At 35.6% G+C, this 23,170-nt stretch overlaps 1 protein-coding gene across 1 annotated transcript in view; it reads left to right on the top strand.

The window, feature by feature from the left end:
• GALNTL6 (polypeptide N-acetylgalactosaminyltransferase like 6) overlaps nt 1–23,170 on the top strand; it is a 455,937-nt gene that overhangs the window by 172,351 nt on the left and 260,416 nt on the right. Inside the window, exon 3 of the mRNA XM_035557893.1 lies at nt 17,834–17,972. Within this exon, the coding sequence (XP_035413786.1) occupies nt 17,834–17,972 (139 nt within the window). The remainder of the gene's footprint in view (nt 1–17,833; nt 17,973–23,170) is intronic.

The raw sequence follows: 23,170 nt of genomic DNA, 5'->3' as shown, positions 1-23,170 counted from the left end.
CAGAAAAAAAGAAAAAAAAAAAAGGTTGTTTCCATTTTCTGAAGCAACCCATTAAGTCAATCAGATACTACAATGGAGGGGGAGGGAACAAAGTAAGCTAATCAGAGAAACCGAGTTTATTAGAGTGGATGTCATGCCATCTTTCTGACAAGAAACCAGCATTTAAACTAAGCGCTGTTTCTATTAATTTGTTTTCCTCTGGGAATACAACTGATGACATGCCTTGATGAAAAATATGCTTAATTTACATTAAAATTTTAAAAACTGTAAACAAATGCAAATCTTCCATCTGTCTTTTTTTTTTTTTTTTGTGGCAAGTGGTAAACATTGTCTCACGTACATCTGAAAGTATTCTTGCACTGAAGTTAGCATTGTGAGTGCACCCTATGTAAATACAACTTGTGTTAATGACCTGGGTAGCTATTGGTATGTGTGTTAGTCCAGGTACAGCAACAATGATGGTATCAGGGTAGTGCAAGGCTGCCTGGATCTCTAGATAGAACAGAATTCCTGTATGCTGAAGACCATGGTATTACTGTTTATTGACTGGGCAGGTTTCTTCGCTTCGTAAGAGATTTCCCTAGTTCCCTCTTGTTGTCTGGAAAGAACTCTGAGGACATGTCTGTCAATATCTTCACTTCAGGAGCATGACAACTGGTGTGGTGCCAATGACCACTGATTTTCCAGGCTTTCTGAACAGAACTAGAAGTCTGAGATGCCCTGAATGCTCCTAAAAAGTATGAGATTCACAAGAGAGAGCCATGAACACCTAAGGCAGTAATTCAAAAGCATCCATGAGAAGAAATTCTGTTGATTCCACTGCTGTCTTTGTACCCTGGGTAAGACTAAGAGTCCTAGAGAATCTGTCAATGTCATTGTTACTTCATTTCTAAAAATTATGATGCCTATTTCCATCAAGAAATTCTCTACTGTGTGTGCTCATCAATTACAAGTAATAGCATTAATGATGAATTACAGCCCTTCTCGGATAAGAGGAACAATTCAAATGCGCAATTCTTGGGCTTTTAGAGAAGTATAGATTGAACATTTATATTTGAATATGGTGCTATTTCTGATCATGAAAAGCTATTTCTAAGTACGACTGATAGCTTTTCCATTGTTAAATACTGCAAAAGGGGAACTGGCAGAATGGAAAAACGGAAACTTTTCAGCAGAACAGAACCAATGGGAAAACAACAACAAAAAAGATTGGATTTCTGAATAATTGTTGATCAATTCTATTTGTGAAATTAATAGCCTTTAAAGAGACATGGAAAGATGGCATACCAAAAGTTCCTTAGTGTATTTTTTTGCTTTCAGTTTGTTTCACATTGTTAGGGAAAGAAAATATTTCAAAAGGCTGTTCGTTAAATACTTTGTTTTTTTTTTCCTTTATATGATGTTTTGGAGATATTTTGGACTCCTTCAATGTGTTTGCTGAAATGATTGTGATATTTGATGGCCATTGAAAATTCACTATAATTGAAGCAAATTTGGGAAATAATGGTAACTGCTAGGGACCTGTGTTTAGAGCTCTAAACATAAATTAAAAAAAAAAAAAAATCTTTGTCTTCAAAAGAAATGGGTTAAGGAATTGATAAAGTGACTTCTAAGATTTGGCTGTCAATACTTTTATGTTTGACTGTTGAGTTGTATTGCTCCTGTCTGCTAATAAATTCTCAAAGGAAAAAACTTCTGCAGTGGGCTGTATCACCCAATGGTTATCCCAACAATTATTGAGCCATTTGCACAGTCTTTCTTTCTCCTATTTATTTATTTAAGTAGCATGTGGGAGACTTAGGTGGAGGGAAGGAATGAAAGTTATAATTCTTCCCCATATTCAATATCGTCTTTACTTTTCTGCTTCTTCAAAATGTTATCTTGGACAGGAGGAAAGGAGTTTTAAGCCCCTTGACCTTTACATGCCTCAGCGCAGGCATTCATACAGATTAGTTCATCAGAGATGTATTAAAATATGTATTATTAAAATATATGTATGATTAAAATACCAAATGATTGTTGCTTACCTAGAACCACGCAGGCAGCACAGACAGATAGCAACTGTCCTTCCATGCGTACACAGGTTAATCTTATTGTAAACTAGTATATCTCAGACTAAAGATTCTTGGTTATTTTCATATATTCAGAAGCTGGAGCTTAGAAACAAAACAAAACTAAACAAAGATACTGTAAACAAACTAAACAAGAACATGAAAAATAAATGAATTGTATATTTTTGTGATGAAAATAGAAATACTCCGTTTCTAATACTCTGTATTTCTGGGCTTTACTGTTCAAAGGAGGCAAAAGAGTCAAGAATGTTTTGTGTACACAAGTATGAAGTAGTGAACACCTGAGATTTGACTTCTGTGTGACCTAAAGAAATGGTGCACTGGTGATTTTATTTTTTTCCCATCACTTCTGATCTTAGTTCTTCAGAATGAAGTGTGCTAGAATAATTTCCCCAGACTTCTGTGGTTAGTCTTTATTGTTCTGAACAGTGCCTGTTCTTAGGTTTAGAAGAACTTTTCAAAGCAAAGCTTAGTGCCAGAGTGACTCTAGAAGTTTTTAGGCAACATCATACAGGGGAATTACATAAGATAGGGAATTGCATTTAATGTTGCCATAGGTTATGAAAAAAATAGTTCTGTGATACTTATGCAAAGAACAATAATCAAAGCGGGGGAGGGGGTAGTATATACTAAAATACTGATTTACTTATCCTGTTTTTCAGATGGGATTATACATTTGGAACTCTGTCAACACTGTATATTAACTAAATTTATTAAATCTAATTTAGGTTTCTGATCTTGCAATCCCTTTAGAAAGATTTGAGAACTTGCAATATAATTGGAACTGCAGTGTTAGCCAAGGTCTGATAAGTAGTCATAACCTAGTTGTTCATAGCATTAATCATGAATATGCTTCCTGTAGTTTACAACGTATTGTTTCATAAAAGGCAAAAATGTTCATCGGTTTATCTCAATGCAAGTCTGACATGATTAAAAAATTCTGAAATGGAATGTTAATCATTGCTTGTCAAGGAAATGGCATACGAAGGGTATATAATAAGAAAGAGATGGTTACAATCTACCGTAGTTACATAAAGTGGTTCACGTACTAAAAAAAACATTGCACTGTAAAATATAAAGCACTGTCAACTATGATCTGATTCTAACACTCAAGCTTAATGGTCTGGATGTCCTCCTGAAAACAATTTGAAGCCAGGTGCCAAGCATAAATAAATCTATTATGCTCTCAAATATTGGTTTGGAAAGAGATATTTGAAATACTTACAGCAATGCCTTCTCCGAAAGTTTAAACCTTGATATGTAGAAAATACAGGGATGTTTTGTTTGATTTTTCACAGATGCTGAAGTTTTTTTCCTGGATGACAACAAACTTGCTTCCTCAGATTGTGAAATAATATTTCACTGTATTAGTTAAGTGGTGATTTGGGATTTAATACATACCTCCTCAGGATCTCACATTACCACTTCATAATAAATGGCTACAGAAGAAGCCAAGAAGAGTAACTGTGACTGTATAGCATTTGTTTGTGTCGGAAAATTGTGCCTGTGATAAAACCAACTCTCGCCACTTAAATCTATATATTAAAGGGAGTTCATGTATGGCTGTAAGTCAGAGTCAAGGTTCCTTTTAAGAGTTGTTTCTGGAAAGCACAATGACTCAGTGGTCCCAGTACAAGAAACAAATATTTGAGGCATTTCTAGTGGTTGAAATTAGCTAGATGCTTCCCCAGTTCTTCCCCAGCCCCATCCACACCCCCACACCCTCCTTTGAAAACTCATTACCACTGGAACGTAATTGGTAGGCTAATTTGTAAGGACTACCAGTGTACCCTTCTGTACTGGGCATTGGCACGTTGATTTTTACCATGACAGGCAGAAGGAAAGTAGTATTTCCAGTAACTCAGCAAGAAATGTCTATGTATACACTATAAACCAATGATACATTTTCTAGCTTGAAACTAGTGTGTAAAATTCAGAAAGTGCTCTTAAAAAATTTTGGAAGTTGGTCATCTTTCCTCTTTTTCTTTTCCCCATGTATTTGCATGTTGGTCTGAGTGCATGCACAATTTAAAACAAAAAAGAAACAACCAAACCAAAGCAAAATAAAATTAAAAGAAAACACCAAGAAACAGATGCTGACTGCCAATTAACTTATGATAGTCCTAAGGTTATTATTACCCTTTCTGTACAGCAGTAAAGATCTGTCAGTAGACTTACATCAGTATTAGTGATGAAGTTGTGATGCTGGTGAATGTATTTAATGTATAATGTTTAATACTTGGGAGTTGAAAAGAGTGGCTGCCTGGAAGTACAAAGAGAAAAAGAAATGAACACACAACAGAGGGTCTTCTAGAATAGATTTATCTTTGTGTGGAAGGAGAAGGAAGATGTTCTCTATAGAACATCTAAATTGAGTTGACTTGTGATGTGTGTGAAAATTATCAAGTTTGTCAGTTCAGAGCAATTATAGCTTGGCTCAGTGGCACAAAGAAACATTGCTTTCTTTTGTATTTCAGTTTCCAGTTGTTACTTGTTTTGCTCTGAAAGTCCCAATTCAATGAAGGGCAAAATGCATCGTCACTAAACTGTGGCAAAAGAACTGTAACAAGTACTTGGCAGCAATTATAGCATATCAACACCATACTTTTCAATTCAGAAGCAATGACAAAAGACGAATTTCCTTTACTACTTTTGTATCATCTTTTAAGTTTGAATCATAGAATAAGGTGCTGTCAACCAGCTTTAAAGACTCTTTCATTTAAAGATTTAAGGAAGGCTTTCCTTTGACCTGAATCCATGTCAAAAGACCCGTAAGAGGAGCTTTTTTTCCCCTCTAATGTATGTAATACTGGAGGGAACTGGTTATCAGCACAGTATGATGGTGCCACATATTTATTACCTGCACACTCCTCAGTAACCTTATGTGTTACAGACTTTATCATCTAGAATAATCATGATGATAATCACAAGAAAACCTTTCCAAAGAAACTAGAAAGCTGTTTACACTCTCAAATTCACCAATTGTTTACCTTACTGTTGCATTGTTAAGGCTCTTCGAAGATGATGAATAATGTATTGCTTTACAGTACTATCTATGTGCTCGTATTTGACTTGATGTTGTAAGGCTATTTTTCATGTATTGAAAATACAACTTGGCAGGTCACACAGCAGATTTCAGCACAATTTCAGAGTGTATTTTAGCCTTTTGGCCTTCAGAAGGCCAGCAAGAGGTTTGAATTTAATAGTCATTGCTAATAATAATAATAAAATTCATGGCATTATCAGTATTTTTAAAACATGGAGTCAATCTTGCTTTTGCTATTTGTCAGCTATTTTACTCTTAAAAGAGGTCTATCCTTTCATGTTTTTAAATCATGGTTAAGTAATTTCAGGTTACCCAGGCTATTGCTTGTATTTTACATGCTAATTATTTGGATAGTAATTATAATAATATTGAATAATAATTCTAATTTGGATAATAATAAGAACGTGTTTTGGAAACCAGTCTATGTCTGTGAGACTGCTGATACTTCCAGTTGCTCCTTGCATTGTTGTTCCACAGCAGCCTACAAAAGGTGAGACTGATCCTGAAGCACAGTGAGCTTCATACACAGTGAGTATATAAATCAGGGAAGGAGTATTCTTTGGAGGGTAAGATGGCAGACGCCTTTTAGTGCTGGTTCCCTTGTCCTCCCAGGTCTGCTTTCCTGCCTTCAAGGGCAGGAATGCAATTCTGGTTATTGGATACTTTGAGTCACTCTCCAGGGATTTTTAGTTGAGAGACTAATCTAATTGTAATATTGTCATCCAAAAAAAGACTCTAAATAGATAACATATTAGTTTATTTGCTTTTCTATATATTTTTGTTCCCAGCTTTTACTGAAGCAGTTATACTGGGAAGAAATCCAAACTTCACATGCCTCAGAAGAAAGAGTGAAAGCTTTAAGGTGTTAAAGTTCTAGAGGGTTGACATCTTAATTAGCTGTTATTAATCAGTAAGTAAAGCTAGTTACTAACATACTGCCACTTAAGTATGGCATTTAAATGACCTTTTCCCCAGCTTATACAACAATCAACTTCTTTGAAGTTTTTAATAAGCTGTGATACAGATAATATTTTCATCTGCGCATTTATTTATTTATTTATTTATTCATTTTCTCCCAAGGATTCTAATGTTTTACCTGGAAGTTAGGAGTCCTTGAGTACTTTTTGGCAATGTCATATGCTCAAGTAACAACACTTTTTCAGTGTGTATCTGTTTCATATGGTATATAATAACTACACATCTCAAAAATGCTAATCAGGAAATTCATAAAAGGATGGATTCTTGGCTGCAGTTTTAGCCTACTGGTGAGGCTCAATTTAGACCTATCATTTTAGGGAAGTTTAGTCTCATAACTGTAAGAACTAAATTCAGGAGCTAAATCCCTGTTTTGAGAAGGCCCTTTAATAAGAAACTTTGAGGGCAATTGTCTCACTGAATGCCTTGATAAAGAACAGTTAATGTTTTCAGATATTTCTTAGTCAACTGATACAAACAAATGGGAGAAGAGAGAAGGAAAGGAATTGATCGGGAGGTTTCTCATTGCTTAGTGTACAACCAGGATGTAATGTGTAGGGATCTTTTAATTCATTTATTTATTTTTAGAACAAACTCCTACAGGCATTAAAATCCTATCGAAGGATAGGTTCTTTCAATAACCTTAAGTGTATTTCATGCATTTTCACAGGCCATCAAGATGATAAATGCATTATAAAGGAAGTGAGCTTATTACTAGTGATTTCTGTCAGCTTCAAGTCTGACTTTAGCAAAAGCATCGTGGATTTTGGAAAACTTATTCTGAAAATATATTGAAAACAAAAGAATAAAGACTCAGTAATAAGAATGAGTTTATCTTGGTATGTCAAAAATTGAAAACATTGTAAAATGCCAGATTTAATCTTATATAGAGAATCTTCCTCAACGTCAACGAGTCTTGATCTGGTCTAAATCCTCTGTTATAATTTCTCTCAACTTCAGCTAAACAAATGATGTTTTCAACGATTTTAAAAGTTAAGTTCACTACCTGGGAAAGTAGGAAATGATTTCTCTATCATTTCTTAAATTCATAGAATCATAGAATGGTTTGGGTTGGAAGGGATGGTTTTCAGAATAGGAATGTAACTGATGAATCAAAAGAAGACATGGAAAGGAGAAAAAAGCATTGAGATACAAAGTGTTACTTTAGGTCTGGTAGGAAAAAAAAAAAAAGTACTATACTCTAAGTAAAGCATAAAGACTTAGGTAGACCAAAGCCATGAACATGTCATAGCTTGAGTTTCAGTTGTTTATCTGCTGTAACTGCACCTTGCTAAATCTTGGCATGTTGATTCAGTTCCTTGAGATCACACAGAATGTCTTGAGGTTAATTCTCATATATCTGAATTTTGAGGAAGTGGTTTGTTTATTAAACTAGGTAATTACGTGTGTACTCAGTGTCAGCCTCATAAACTAATGATTATCTGAGAACAATGGCACTGAATTTTATAATGTTGTAGGTCCATGTGGACTTGAATATGAGATAAAACATATACATACTACATGAGGAAGTTACTGTCATGGCCCTGAGTTTGCAAACTCTCTTTGCTTATAAGTCCTCTTCTCAGTTTTACAGAAGGAGGAAGGATGGCCTTGTTACTGAGTCACTGCGTTGGGAATCAGCTGGCTTAGTTCTTGTTCCTGAGTCTGCCTTAGACTTTAATTATGAGTGTTTGTTATCTCCATAGGTAAGAATGGCTATAGCCTTTCTTCTGGTGGGGATTTTACATGCTAAATCTATGGATTCTTTCTCTGTAGGATGCACACCATGGGGTAGTGCTTCTGTTGCACAGTGTGGACTCATGCATAGTTAAATTCCTTTTTCCAGGCTGTTCCATCTTATTTATGCAACAGCCACAAACCCAGTTCTGAGAGCTAGTTTAGGTTGATTTATGAAAAGAAAAAAGAAAATAAAATATTAAAGAATTCCTACTAACAGAGTTGCTCCATGGCACACCCTGTTACTTTCCTGTGATGGAATACATTAAACAGCACATGCTTATAATATGTCTTAGAATTAAGAAACAAATGGTGAGAGAAAAGTCTTGTGTTGTTTACCGCTGTTCAAAGCCTTTAATTTTATATTTCTGGGCCTCCTAAAACCATACCTGTGCAACTGTAATTTTGCATTAACTTCGAGGAGCTGCTCAGTTCTTTTATATACTGTGGAAGTAACAGTTTAGTTTGAGCTTTTCCAAGAGATCAGCTTGGACATTTGCATTAATTATAGAAAACTTGCTAGCACTAGAGACTATTAGAATGTTATTTTTGAGACAGTTCTGTGTGAATTAATTTATTTCAACACTGAAACAAACACCTTACCACTATTAGTAGTATTTCTTCAGGTTACATAGTAATTCCTTTGTACCCTAGCAGGTCATTCAGTTGCTAAACCAAATTTGTGAAGCCTTTTTTGTGGTTGAGCTGTGTTTCTCACATGCTTGCTCATTCAATGTTTACAAGGTTTGGCTCTGATTAATGGTCTACAACCAGTCTGTTCTAACGTTAAATGAAAAAAAGCATTCCAGTGGCTGTGGCATTTGGTGATAAGTAGACTAAATAGAAGATGTACCATGCATCCCTTGGCTACAGGGTTGTGATTAGATCCAGCTCAGCCTGCAGAATGCTGCTGAGGATATTGCTGCCCTGCTGTAGTGATAGAGCAACTCATATCAAAACAGTATGTGTTGCTGCTTATCTTGCATTGTACACAGCAGCTTTCTAAATACACTGGACATATGAAATGGTGTGCTTTTTTTTTTTCCCCCCTTCATTTTCTTAAATCGAGACTTACTGAAGTGGGAAATGGTGTAGAATGAGTCTTTGTGCTTGCCAAGCCATTGTAGTACTTGAAGCAATTGTTAAAAGTGATAGATTTCTAAGATATTTTTATTTATTTTTGTGAAGTATTTTTTCAAACCTTCGGACAACTTACTTTTCAGAGTTCATATACAGTCACCCTTTTGCTGAAACAGAACAATGCCACAGATAACCTCATGATGTGTTTTGAAGCAATCTCTTCCTCCCCACAGACTGTATTTGTGCTCTGCAAAGCATATGTTGGAACTTCAGAGGCTATATTTTTAGTGTTTCAAAAGGATTAAAAAGGCAAGGGATATACTACCCTAAGAAAACATAGGCTATAAGATTTAGGAATTAATTAATGACTGAGAAAGTGCACATATTTAAGATAAAGCACACTGTCTGGATGTAAGTAGCAAAAATAAAATGAGTAATGTAAAAGTTATCATGAACACAGATGTGTTTTTTTTCCAATTGTTGGCTGTATAACCCACCTTTTTGCTATGATGCAACTGCTAGCAGCAAGGGCCAGGCTGAAATTTGTAGCAGTATCCAGTAAAGTGTTGGGAAGAAGCAGCAAAGTGGTATCCAGTAAAGATACCTGGTATCCGGTAAAGATACCTTTCAGCTCTTAGGAAGAGCACACAGAGCACTGCCATGCCCCTAGCATATACAGAATACTGTTAATCCATTTCTTCCACTTCATGGCTTCTTAAAATCTCATGCCATTTTTTTATTGAATTCTGACCCAGAAGTTACAATCTTAGATTAACTTGAAGAGACGACTGAGGTCTAGTCTATGAAAATCTGGAAGTTATGTCCACTGCAGTTAAAAACCTGTATTATTTTTTTTTTCACTTGTATATGCATTTCTTTTAACAGAAATGCTTCTCAAACATAGTAAGACTGTGTATGTAAAATAAGTTCATTTCAGAGGTTCCCATTCATCCGTCTAATCTCCTCATCTTTCCAGGAAATGTTCTTATTTTGTCTAGCTCTTACCAAGTATGGAATTTCGTTTTGTTAATGAATGGGGGGAATGCATCAGCACCAGAAGTATATATCACATTTCTCTGTTAGCAACAGGTTCCCTTCATTGTTACCTCATGCTAGCCATAAGCAAACAATACTCTAAAGATCTGACTACGCTACTGTATGAATGTACCTTTCAAAATTTTAGGGAGCATATTCATCCCTCCTCTCTGTGTTTTTGGCTTTATTTTTTTTCACAGTTGTAGGCGTGAGCAGGCAGTCAATATCAAAATTTAAAGCTGTATCTTTTTCTTCCAACCTATGCTATTTGTGTAGGGACAGTCCTGAAGAGGAGGCAATTTAGTTCTTATTTCTCTTGCCAACCATCATGTTACTGTAGCAGCAATTCTGAAACCCCAAGGCCTCATGTTTACTCCCAGTAACATTTCTATACCACTTACTGAAGACAATGTGATCCTTGAAAAGAAATCTTGTATATGCTACTGGCATCTGAAGGATAATAAAATAGTAGGAAATTGAATGCTTTCTACCAGAAAACTGGAGTGAATTTTGGATTGTTTGCTTTCTGTAGTGGTTTGATCTTGAAACAGTAATAAATAAATTTTGTTATATATTTATAAATGGATGATTTATTCTTGCTTAAAAAATGCATTGTTCGGGATTTAGTTGCCAGGGTTTTTATTTTTCCCAATTGCATAAGTAAGATTTGATTACAGCTGTGTCAGTAATGCTAAGGAACAGCCTTTTATATTGCTTCAGACTTTGACAGAGTTATATATTAAATTATTCAAAGTATTGTAAATCTTAGTGCAATGGTTTTCCAAGTTGTTACCAGATAGAGTAGCAAAAAAATAAAACAGGCATTTTTGATCACATTTTCATTGATATAAAATCAATTAAATTGCTTTCCTATAAGTCAGACTCATAAAATTATACAACTAGTGGGACACTCTGAGAAGTTTGGGAAAAGTAGAAGACGTGATAAATGTATTTCAGTTTCTACTACAAGTTTTGTTGATTCTGAGGAGATTAAAAAAAAAAAAAAAACAGGAAAAAAAATTTAATTCCAGCAACTTATCACCTTCTTTTACATCTTACAGAGTTCACAGAAATTTAAGATAGGAATCAACCTCACTAGATGGCCAAAGTTGTATTGATCATCTCTCTGAGGCACAGCATCATTCTTTTCTTTACCATTTATGGCTTCCACTGTTCACGGGCCTGTCTATCCCATTATTTCACTACTTTTATGGTTAAAAAAATTCCTTATTTTCTATCTGAAAAGCCGTAACATATATATTTATATATATATTTTTTTTGGTACTTGGTTAGTCCCATTTGATGTGCAGGCCTCAGTTTCACATGAGCCAAGTGCAATTTTCATGTTCTTACCTTCTAGTCAGCAAAGAATTTCCTTTGCATTTCTTGACCTAAAATCTCCGTGCTTTTTACTGGAAATGAACATTGACGTGTAAAACCATAAAAGGCATTTGTTCATAGCAAGCAGAACCTTCCTTAGCATGAAAGATGAAAGTCATTTGACCAAGTAGCTTCCCCCTTTTTTTCCATGAACCAGTATGTACTAGACATGACTCTTGAACCACGTGTGTATAGTTCACCCACATGTCTTTCAAAGGTTTCAAAATGTAAAATTTGCAGATGGGATGAGAACGCCACCAAGTGTAGATACTCTAGGAGAAACCAAGACATTTACTGTCAAAAAAAAAAAAAAGAAATCCTACTTTGTGCTTTTATGAAATCACCTCTCTGTTCAAGATAATTTAACCATTATTTTAGCAGATGTGCTGCACGTCTTGCCCCTATCTGTGAGGATGAATGATACAGAGAAGCCTTTGAAATAAAGACTATTTCTTAGTCTTCAAATGGGAATTCACTTCCCAAAAAAAAACAGAATATGGTGGCAGTCTGAATTCAGAATGGACACTTTGTTATACTTATCAATTTAAATAGTATGAAATCCATCTCCACAGCAGAAAACAGAAAACCTGAAAAATAGAAAATAGAAAACTTGTACCCAGCTGTGCTATTGAAGTGCATACTTAAACAGAATTTTGACTCATTTATTTTTCTATGCAGAGGCCTTTTCCAAAGTCAAATTAAACAACAACAACAACCACCACAAAAACATTAGGGAAATACAGGGGTGATGTAAAAAATAGTACAAATTACTGTAAACAGTTTTTGCCCTCTGACTTCCATTGGCCACTTACACTGTGACTCCTATATTAGGGAGCATAAAAGGCTGTTGAGGAGAAGTTAACATGGCAGGAAGGTGAAAGATGATGCCTAACTCAATGTTGTTTTTTGTTTTTTTTTTTCACCTAATGGTCTTTATTTCTCCTTTTACTACTTCTACTTTTATTTTTTGAAGCTGCTGTGTGACTGCATTCATTTTGAATGTGTTTTTCTGTCTGCCATTGCTAAGAAATGTAATCACTAACCTCCCCATCCCCCTGGGACTTCAATTTTATATTGAAACATTGATTTAGTATAAGATAAGAGCTTTTCTCCCCATGGGAATATTCAGAAGAGAGAATGGGCTCTGAGATTATATGTGAGGTGCACAGACAACGTTGTAATAGATTCTGGATGGAATATTTAGGGGTATTAAACAAAATGTGTAATATATTTTAGAAAATAGCAAATTTATCTGTCATTACGGGATACACTGTAAGCAAGCTTACTTATTTTTAAGTTCATGTATTAAAATAAACTTATTTAGTCAAGCATTTAGCACATGGAGAATTCCCATTCCTAATTACAGATGTTATGTTTGGACATGCTTAACGCTTAAATATTTTTGTGAATTATAGCCTTGACTTGGTGTGACTGTGAAGCCTTGCCTGAGTGAACTGCCAGCAGTGGGTATAAATAGTAAAAAATTCAGATTTTTACATAGTTCTTCCCCCAAGAAACTGAGTGGGTTGTGTTCTTTATCCACTTGCTTTCCTGTGTTAAAAAATAAAAATAAAAATAGAAACCAGAACCTATCGTACTATGTTTTGTTGTTGTTTATAATTTTATCAAGCAGCATCCTCTATCCACTACAGGTGGAAGCTCTGCAGAACTGTTCTGTTGCGTGCTCAAATTGATTTACAGCTGATATGTTTTGCCAACAATACCACTGTTCTGTTTATAATTATCGTGCCTGGCAACTGTATGGATGTGGCTGATCCAGAGACATTATTCTGCTATTATACATTTGTACTGAGTATACAGAATGTTTCTGAGTTTCTTGTCTCACCCTAATCTTCTCTTCATGCCACCTGCTGTTCAAGAAGGGTTGTTCTCCTTCTGCTACATCTGTGTTTAATATAAGCAGAAGATGCCTTAACTGAGGTTTTCTTAAACTCTCAGTTATCAAAAGCTATCAAGCATTAAACTTAAATTCATTAGGGCTAGGTATAGGGTGTATTATTTTCTTGAGGTTATTAACATCCTCGAGTGAAGCTAAAAAAAAAAACAAAACAAACCAACCAACCAAACAAACAAAAAACCTTACGTGGCGTCTGATATTTGACCAAGTCTATAGTCTTGATGTCTACAGTATCTTACTTTAACATTTGTTTGTTTGAATGTCATTGGGTAAGCATTTTCAGGTGGTGTATTAAAACTTTTACAATAACATAATGATAACTGATGTAGAGATGTCAACTCCAAAACTAACATGGTATTTTTAAAAAATCTGGCATACTTTCAAAATGTTGCCTACAGGGAATACTGAGCTAAAAGTTAAAATCAAGGTGTAAGAACCCTGTAATCAATAAGATTAGACAGCACTGTGTAAATTAAAAAATACTGTTACGGTTTTTCTTGTGCCCCACAAGGGAGCATGCTGGGGGGGGAGCTTGAGGCCCAGGTTGAGCGCACACATCATTCTGGTTCATTGATTCTTCTACTACTTCTTCCACCTTGAAAAATCAAAATCTGAGTAAGTGAACAAAAAGTTCTGTTTGTCCTTTGTTTTTGGGATTATTTACGCTGCAAGTGTAAACCAGCCTCAGACACGGTCAGAGTTGGGTTGCTTTGATCCATCACATCTGGGTCAGCCCCCTTTTAAGCCTACAGAGGCCAAAAAAGTCCCTGTTGGGTTTTCTTGCTCTCGCTATTGCCTACATAGTACATTATAGTCCTGATACCCTTATAGAATTGCTACTTTGCCTTCAGGCAGAACAAACAGTGTAAGAGGGCTCATCTCTGTCTGTTGAAGGGTTTGAAGTACCCTTCTGTAGCCAGTAACGGGACAGCCTCTCCACGCTCTTTTCACCAGAATGCTACTCTTCATGTGTTATGAATTTTCTCTGTTCACTCTGGCATTTTATGTAGACTTTTGGATAGTCCAGCTCCAGACCAGTACTCACTGAAGGCAACTGCCTTCAGTAATCTAGGAAGGAAAGTTGGTAACAGAAGAAGAGAGTTTTAATATGCTTACCACAATTTTTAATGCTGAGGAGACTCATGTGTGGCAATTTACTGTACAAAGGAACCCTTCGGGTCTCCAAAAGTTCTCCAAAAATTGTACTTATTTCTTTTATTATTATTATTCAATTTCTAAGCTAATTCTTTCTCTTCTTCCCAGGCCACTCAGAAGAAATGGCCTTTTATTTAACCTGAACTCTTCTAGAGAAATTAATGAACTGCTTTCTAGCTGGAGCTGGTGGGTGTCAGGAGCAGCTACAGGGTGAAAGAGCAAGCAAACTACAAAGCTTAGAGAAACACCCATTGGTTTCTTAAAAAACCACAAGCTTCTGTTAATGGTCTAGGGCGTGTATTTTAATGTAGTGTTAGGAAGTAGTCATGCTTCACAACTTCTAATGCATGTTGTGACCCAACTTTTGCATGTGTACCAACCGGTATACGTGCTAAAGCAATTTATATATTGCAGTGGGCCAAACAATTATGCAGCACGGTATGAGAAAACCCTACCTGTTGCTGAGTTGCTCTAGATCAAAAACAATGATATCCTTTTGATTTATGTGATTTTTGTGCACAGTGATAGTACTTCATACTCAGTGAGGAAGACTTCTCTTTAAAATTACTTGTCTTCAGTTTTAGTAGCAGGAGACAATGAAGAAATGGCAGTACCAGGAAAAACACTCCTCTCTTGAACAGTGAAATAGAATCCTTTAAGAAAATCAAAGCAAAGTGAAGAAACCACCTGTCTTGATACAGAGTGAATAGCAAGAATATACAAGGAATTATATCTTTAAAAACATCTGTTAGCAATAGTGTGTCTTATATAAGTTATTATTCTAGAATTTCTATTATACTAGTGATTAGATGGATAAATCTTTTATTAAAAGCAAATTCAAACGGTTACCTTTGGTCTACTTAGAATATGTTATTCTAAGCTTATTGTTATTGTATTATGGAGAAGATTTGATATAATTGTACTATGGAATTTTAAGTAGCATTGTGAATCCTCAGCTTGTTTCAATATTGTAGTTGCACACCACATTTAGTATGAAACTGTAAAGATTCACATCTTAGTTTCAGGTTTTGTATTCTGTTAGTTTTAGGGTGTGATAATGTGCATCTCAGGGATGTTTGAAAATAAAAATGACAAAATGAAATAGCATAAGCAAAGAGCATTTCAGAATGCAAACTAACTTTTTTTCCTTTGTAGGTAACAGTAATTATTTTCATTAAGAATTAAAGTGAAGTTGTAATTATATGCACAAAATTTGGGATAGAAAGCGAATACTTTATCTGCAAAAATTTTTTGAAATTATGTGACTACACTATCTTTAATTATACATTCCGTGTTTTAAACTTTTGCAGGTGTACAATATGAAATACTTAGACCATTGACAGAGGTTCATAGGCTTTGAGGATACTACTGAATATTTCTCAGCTTTCTGATGCTTTCCTCTTCATCCCTTCCACAGCTGCTCCTGATTAGCTGAGGATCAGGTGGCTTTGGTCACTAATCAAATCCAGCTGGGAAGTTGATTAATTTCCTTAAAAGAGCTCAGGTGAAAGGAGGTATTCTCTTATGAGTGGGCCTGGTGGGAGAGGAGCAGAGAGGTTATAAGCTGATCAATTAGATGTAGAGGAAAGTGTATCTTCTTGAGAACACCAGTAGGCATGAGAGACTTAAGAACTTTGAAGGGCTCATCCTCTGTAAGAATGAGGAGGATAAAAATAGTTGCAAAGGAGTGAAGGCTTTTGTGTTTTGATTTTTCTTTGAAGTGTTTTTTGTTTGTTCTCTGCTCTGTGACCAGTGGAGGTATAGTTGCCTGAGGTAGGTACTAAGCAAGCCAAGTGACTGGTGATGAGAACTAACTTGGGAATGAAAAGCTGGAGCAGAAAATCTGTGTTTTGCCAGGGAACAAGCAGCTGATTTCTTTAGGGAACTGAAGTGACCTGTTTCTGAAACCAAATCAGCAATGCTGAGATATTAGAAGCACTGAGTACGTCTGGCTTGTCCCTTAGAGTGCAAGGGTGTTCAAGGAGCCCAGAGCAAAACATTTAGTTTCATTTCCATTTGTTCTGGAAAATTGGATGGCCTAAACTTGAATGCTGAAGTTGTTTTAGGAAATGGTGAGTGTGGGGAAGTGCTCAGCCTGCTAAAATGCTGTATGTATGTGTGTATAGATAGATAGATAGATATTAAAAAAAAAGTACTCAGTTTACTCCTATCAGTCAAAAGGAGTATTGTTGAAACTCATCCTTTTGTTCATGATTCTGCTATGAAATCTCACTTCTGATTCAAAAAGGTCATACTTAATTTAATTTACAAATTGAATTTTTATGTACAAAATGGCTTTAAGCTGGCTGTGGCTATGGAAGGAAAGCAATCTGGGTGAATTTAGAGGGGACTTCCGAGGCTTTTTCTTCTATCTGCTTCGTATGTTTATATCGGAAGTAACTGGAGTATTGCTTTATCAATGAGATGGTTCACTGTGGAATTCTTAACCGGGTAGAATGCAAGTACCAGACATCTTGTTTTCCTCCTTCATGCCTAAATAGATTTAATCTAAAATAACAATATAATAGCACTGTACTGTTCATAGCAGAAACTACTGATAATTTTAATGGATGAACTTTTCATCCGGCAATCTGAGGTGCTCGTCACAATTGAGATGTGTGTCCAAGTACAAAGGGAGCTAGAGCAAAGAGCTGGTATTCCTTGAAATTGTGTTTGCAGTATTGCTAAAGGTAAATTCAATCTCCTTGTTCTACCTATGCTTAAGAGTCCAACTATGTAACTTCAATATCATTAGTAAACCTTGCTATGTTTTGTGAAAGTTTTTTTTTTTTTTTCTTATAGAACTATGGTTAAGGAATTTAGAAAATGACAGGTGTTTGAGACCTCTAATGGGGGGTATTATTGTTATTATTTTTAGTTTAAATAAATGCTCTATTATATTGGGGGCGGGCGGAATAAGAAGAAGAAGAAAAGGCAAGGGGAACAGCGAGAAAATGAAGTTGTAATGAAGAATCTGGAATAGATTAAAAGCAATTTTTCCTTTAACTGCAAGATGAAGTTATATTTATGTGCCAAATCCTATCTGAGGAAATAGGACCAAAGAAAATGACTTCTTCTTCCAAAAGTGAAGATGGCATTTAGTTTTGTTCTGACGTTTGTCTGGGTGTAAGGAGTTTGCCACCCACTATGTGCCAATCCCTCACATTGGAGAAGGAGCAAACCCTGCACTAGAAAACTTTTCAGAGCAGCTTTATGACCCTTCTGCAGCACCTTTTCTGTAGCCTGTGCTAAGCCATCCTAGAAACATCTCAGCAGAGGTTATTCTTTCTTTTGTATTCATCAATACAAGGTGTTGCAGGAAGTTAAGAGATATTCCGCTCGGTATGCTAATTGAAGTTCAGCCCATTATTTTTGTCTTTGTAGTCCATTCTGTGCTATCAGTTTGAGGCAAATAATTGTTTCCTTCCTTTTTAGGGAAAGGTGAACATGGAAAACCGTACCCTCTCACAGAGGAAGACCATGATGATTCTGCTTATAGGGAAAATGGCTTCAACATATTTGTTAGCAACAATATAGCACTGGAGCGATCCCTGCCAGACATCCGACATCCTAAGTATGTAAATTGTTTCATGGACTATTTGACTTTAAAGTTTTTCTTTTTGTAAATCTCTAAATAACCCGTTTTTCTGGAAGGTGAAACATGAATACTCAGCCAATGAAGTGACAGCTTTATTCAGTAGGAAACAGCAAGTTTGTCACTGTTCTTAAATCATATTTCCTGTCTTTTAAACTGGCCTCTAATCTTATTAATAACATGCTGAGACTGTATAAAGACTCTTTTAGTTGCAAAATGATTTTCGTGGCGTTTCTGGGTAGGGCGGATATAAATAACATGAAGTAAACTTTCTCCAGGTTCTTCTTTGTTGAAGACCTTTAGGCTGGTGGCTGACCAACAAGTCATAAGTGCATAAGCCTTTATTGGTTAAATTTTTGGACCAGTCTCCAAAGTGTTTGCCTTTTTCTGTAACTAAACCAAAAGAATCTAATAGCTACAGCTTATCAGCTGTAATACAGATGATACTAATGGTAGTGTTGAACTATGTAAACAGAATGAGTGATGATGGAAATGCATGTGCAGAATTGGGGATAGTTGAATGATAGTGTGAAAATAGTTCATTAATAGCAGTGATATCCTAGAGAGAAACAGGATAAAGAGTATTCTGTAAATAATCACTGAACTAAGAATGATCGTGCAGTTCTCGTTAAATGTATACTTCATTTCATGTTCTGTAACTTCAGATCTTTTAGGCAGAGAATAAACCTTTCTATATGTAACTGGAAATGGTATGTATGCCTTTCTAAGGCTCCAGGCTCTAGTGCCCTAGAATCCTTCTGAGCTCTGAAGTGATGATCTAGCTTCTTTCTGTGTGATATTCTTCACTCTTTTAATTGAGTGTTGCAAACCCCATTGCTTCATTACCTGTATTTACAGTAAAATTCAAGCCCTACTAGCTGTGTTGAAAGTTCTTTTAAGTTCATTTATTTGCATGTGAACAGTGACATACCTCATGCTAGGAAGATTTTTATTTACATTCGAATCCTTGTTTTCACCACTGCTTTCATGTGATTAGTGTATGGGGGGGGAATCTGTGTAGAGAAAGGTATTAGAGAGGGACAAAATCTTCATGACAAGCTTTATATTTTCCATGGGATACAATTCCCTTTATTATGATTTCTTAGTTTAAGACATCTACTTATTTCTTAATCCATATGAGAGTGCCAGGTGAATTAGTATGAAATTATCTGAGGAATGGAACAGAACTTGAGAGCTTGATGGAGTGGGAGAGGGGATAGATCACAATATATCATGGCAGCTTCTTGTTTCATCAGATGTGTGTACTATTCATTCCTTGAAAAGGATAGTTCATGTTTGCATAGTAAGATTTTAAAAAATAATTCACAGTGGAGGAATTCTCCCCAAAACTATTAAAAAAAAAAAGTCATTGGAGGTGTCTCCTATTTAATTGCCATGTTGCATTGTTTTGAGAAAAGTTTATTTTTATATCTTACTATTGTTTTGCATAGAATTAAGTGAAAATTAAGTGAAAACATACTTCACTAAGCCATATATTTTTATATGCTTCATTTGCTTTCTAGTTTGCCCAAGTTATATACAGTTTCCCTGATGTGACTTATAAGAATTCTTCCAAGAAGTTGAGTTCTAATCTACAGCTGTAGAGCGTCAGAGTTGTCTTAAATTACGTTGTTGGCATAATAAATATGCTCATCAAGCATCCTTCTCTATTAGTAAAACTGCAGAAGGCAATTACTAAATACAAAAGAGAACGGACTGTTTATCCTCCCTTTGTGTTTTTGCAAGTTGCTCTTCTGGCAATTTTTTTCTCACCCAGTACTGTCTGCACAGTCAGTGACATTTCCCTGCGTGTCCCCAGAAGCAATGTGTACAACGTGTTGTCAGAAGTGACATATAAGGAACGAGTCAGTGTTACACCATCCTTTCTGTGTGCCCCTCTTCTTCCCTAGCCCAGACCATTAGGGGCTTTCACTTAAGTGTCTCGCTTGAAAAACTCAAACTTTCAAGGTATCTGCATCCATTTTCATGTTCCAATTCAGCTATGATGTTCAATGAAGCCTCGTGTGACTGATGTTATGGTAGTGTCCTGAGTGAATTGACTTGTCATGGCCATCTAACCTTCCTTATGTTAAGCACTTGTAACATAATCTGTCCAATAGTTACTGCCTGTATTATGTTGTAAAGGTAAAATGTTTCTGTGCTCAGTTTGCATACTAAGTACACTAAGGTGACAAAACTAGGCTCTATGCCTCTGATAGAAACAAGTCAGGGTTTGGCTTAACAAAGTAAAATGGTTTTCTTGCCATCAGTAGAGAAACTTCACAAAACAAACCTTCAAGCTCATTAAAAGACTGAGTAGTTCATCTTGCAGTTTAGGCCAAAAGATATTTAAGCAGCTGTAGTAGTTCCTACATTTCTGAAATCATGTTAGGAAAGGAAAAAATATTTTATTTCAAAAGCTTGGACCAAATAAATTTCAAGTCCCACCTCTAGGAGACTGGTTTTCTGGAAAGTATGCCAAGACAGCAGATAATCAAAACTTGCTCTTTTTAATCCAAATGAACCTTCTCTTTGTTCTCTTTGGAAATTTGGCTCTAAATTTGCAAAATACTATTTCTGGTAAGGGGATGAGGGGAACCAAGCAAATGCTTAGATGTCTAAGCTCTGAGAAACTCAAGTTCTCAGGTTTTTATAGTATTCTTGCCTTTCTTCCTTCAAGTGTGACATATTTAAAGCATTTCAGAATGATGTATTCAGATTGCTTCTTTCCTTTTTAAGATGCTAAAATGTGTGTGCTGTAAAAATCCCTGGAGGAATGAAACAGTTAACTTTCATTTTAAGGCTACCTTAACAGCTTTCCTGTTTCCTTTATATTTTTCTGTTGCAAGCTCCTAGTATCTCCCATATATTATTTTTTTTCTCTCATAGCTGCACTCGTATGATATTTTGGTCTGTTTCTATGGGCAATTTGGTATCTTGTATCTGTACCACTCTTATGGGGAAGTCTTCTAACAGTGGATGCTCACAGTGTTACACTAGCTAATTCTCTGTTCATTGCTCGCCATCACCTCTGGCCTTAAGTAAAAGCAAACGAAAATACACTTGCTGAACTGTTTTTGTTTATCTGTAGAAACAGGGCTTGCAAGACAGGTCAGTGCAAAGTGTATCTGGGTAAGGACCCATTTAATTTGCTGCTCGTATATGGTGTTTGGTTTTGTATTATAACTTTTGCACAGGAAGTGTGGTAACGTGGGCCAATTATGTTCCCTAGTTTACAGTAGTAATTAGGGAAATTATAGAAATTTATATTGAAGAAACAAGTTGGCAAAGGCATCTCTGGTAAGAAAAACTCCTTTTGCCTTGGAATGCCTGAGTTGTTGCATATGGTAAATGGATAGTACAGGTTGGTCATCCTGCCACAGAATCTGGAAAAAAAAAATAATATATAGCTTTAAGGCTGTTGTTCAGTTTGTAGGAAGATGGGATTTGTTTATTTTTTTTATTTATCCCAAATAAAAATCTGAAACAGAAATACCACCTCAGTTCATTTTGATTTCAGGACTGATTTAATCAAAGTAAGCCTTCTGGTGACCTAAATTTGAAGGCAACATTAGAGTTTTGGGTAATACTTAGTGCTGGCAATGGAATTACTATTTGAAGTTCTTTACTAATAGAAAAATTATTTCAAAATACCACAGAATAGTTTTAGCTTTTTTTTTTTTTCTGGCTCATGCCACTTTCTCTAGTTTGGAGAACAACAAACTTCCTAAAGCTAGGAGAAAAAGCAGTGGTATCCTGTTCTGTTAGAAAGGGGGGGAAAAAATGCTACTCAAGTGTTTACTGTAACAGTTAATTCTTATCTTCTTAATATTCTTAAATATTCTGTGTTTATCAGTTTTGTTCAAACAAATGAAATCGAATCTGATTCACATTTCGAATAGCTTTCAAAATGCAATTCTGATGAGGCTGCAGGGAATGATTGCAATCATCTAGACTGAACAGAGAGTATAAGTTTTGTGGTGTATCTTGTTTCAAACCCCGAAGTCCTCATAAAAAATTGGATACTCTTGTTTACATATCCGTTCCTGAATCAAAGGAATTCAAGTTAATTCCAGTTACTAACAGAGTGCAATGCAAGCATTATCACTTGAAATATTTCATGGTTTGTGCGTTTGTATAGGTTGATTTCAACAGGGCTACTCATCTCTGTTGTTTGTAGAATGTTTGTTTATAATTTGGATTTGTGCATCTGTGCCTATGCTTTTTGGCTTACCTGAATAATCTATTACCAGAAATCCCATCGTTTTTAGGTTTCAGTAGGTATAGATAAAAACTTCAGTACAAAATGAATTTGATGTTCATATTGTACGTTAAGGATGTCCAACTTGATTTCTGTGACATCTGTTTTTAGTGTGTATGGTGTGGAGTTGCTGTTTCCAAGTATTGGCTGACTATTGCTGTATGAAGTGGTCGGACTTCACTGCAATTCCCAGCAGTGCTCTTTTCAGAAGTCTGAGCTATGCTTGTTGATCTTAGACATTACATTTCTCACAGACCTCTGAAGAAATGCATTTTCATATTCAAATAAATAAAGGTTTGTTAAGGCTGCAAATTGTTCTGTGTCCTAAACAATAACTAATGAGGTTTTTCTTTTTTAATAATAAAACCCCCACATTTCACTGTACCTGCATAACCAACTCACCAACTCTCCCTCCGTATCAGCAGTAGAAGCTGACAGAATGCCTGAATGGTTCACTTTCAAAATATTTGAATGCAGTGAGGTCGCTGCCCCTTGTATTTTTCTTTAAAGGAGACTAAAATGAAAGTGCTATGGGGGGTGTGTGTGTGTGTCTTTGGAATAGTTGCAGAGTTAATGTTATCCCTAATGGTGTTTTAGTAAATTTTGCAGAAAACTAGAGTTACTAGAGTTGTATGGGAGAGGGATGTATTTTAAAAATCCAAGATAAATGTTGCAGTCATACAATCGTGCAGTAGTTCATATCTGAATCCTCTAAAATTTTCAGTTATTGTATTGAATATATTGAGTTACTTTCTATAAATACAGTGCTCTTGTCTGAATGCTTTTAGCATACATGTTTAAGTTATATATATTTTACCTGAAATTGAAATTAAAAAAAAAAAAGCTTTAATCCAGCTCTCCAAGATCGTTTCCAATGAATTCCCTCAGCATTCTGTTGTCTTAATGGCTGTCCTAG

This window comes from Cygnus atratus, chromosome 4 (assembly GCF_013377495.2).
Source record: "Cygnus atratus isolate AKBS03 ecotype Queensland, Australia chromosome 4, CAtr_DNAZoo_HiC_assembly, whole genome shotgun sequence".
NCBI lineage: Eukaryota > Metazoa > Chordata > Aves > Anseriformes > Anatidae > Cygnus > Cygnus atratus.
Note: the sequence above shows the minus strand (reverse complement) of the source record. Positions and strands in the feature narration are given on the sequence as shown.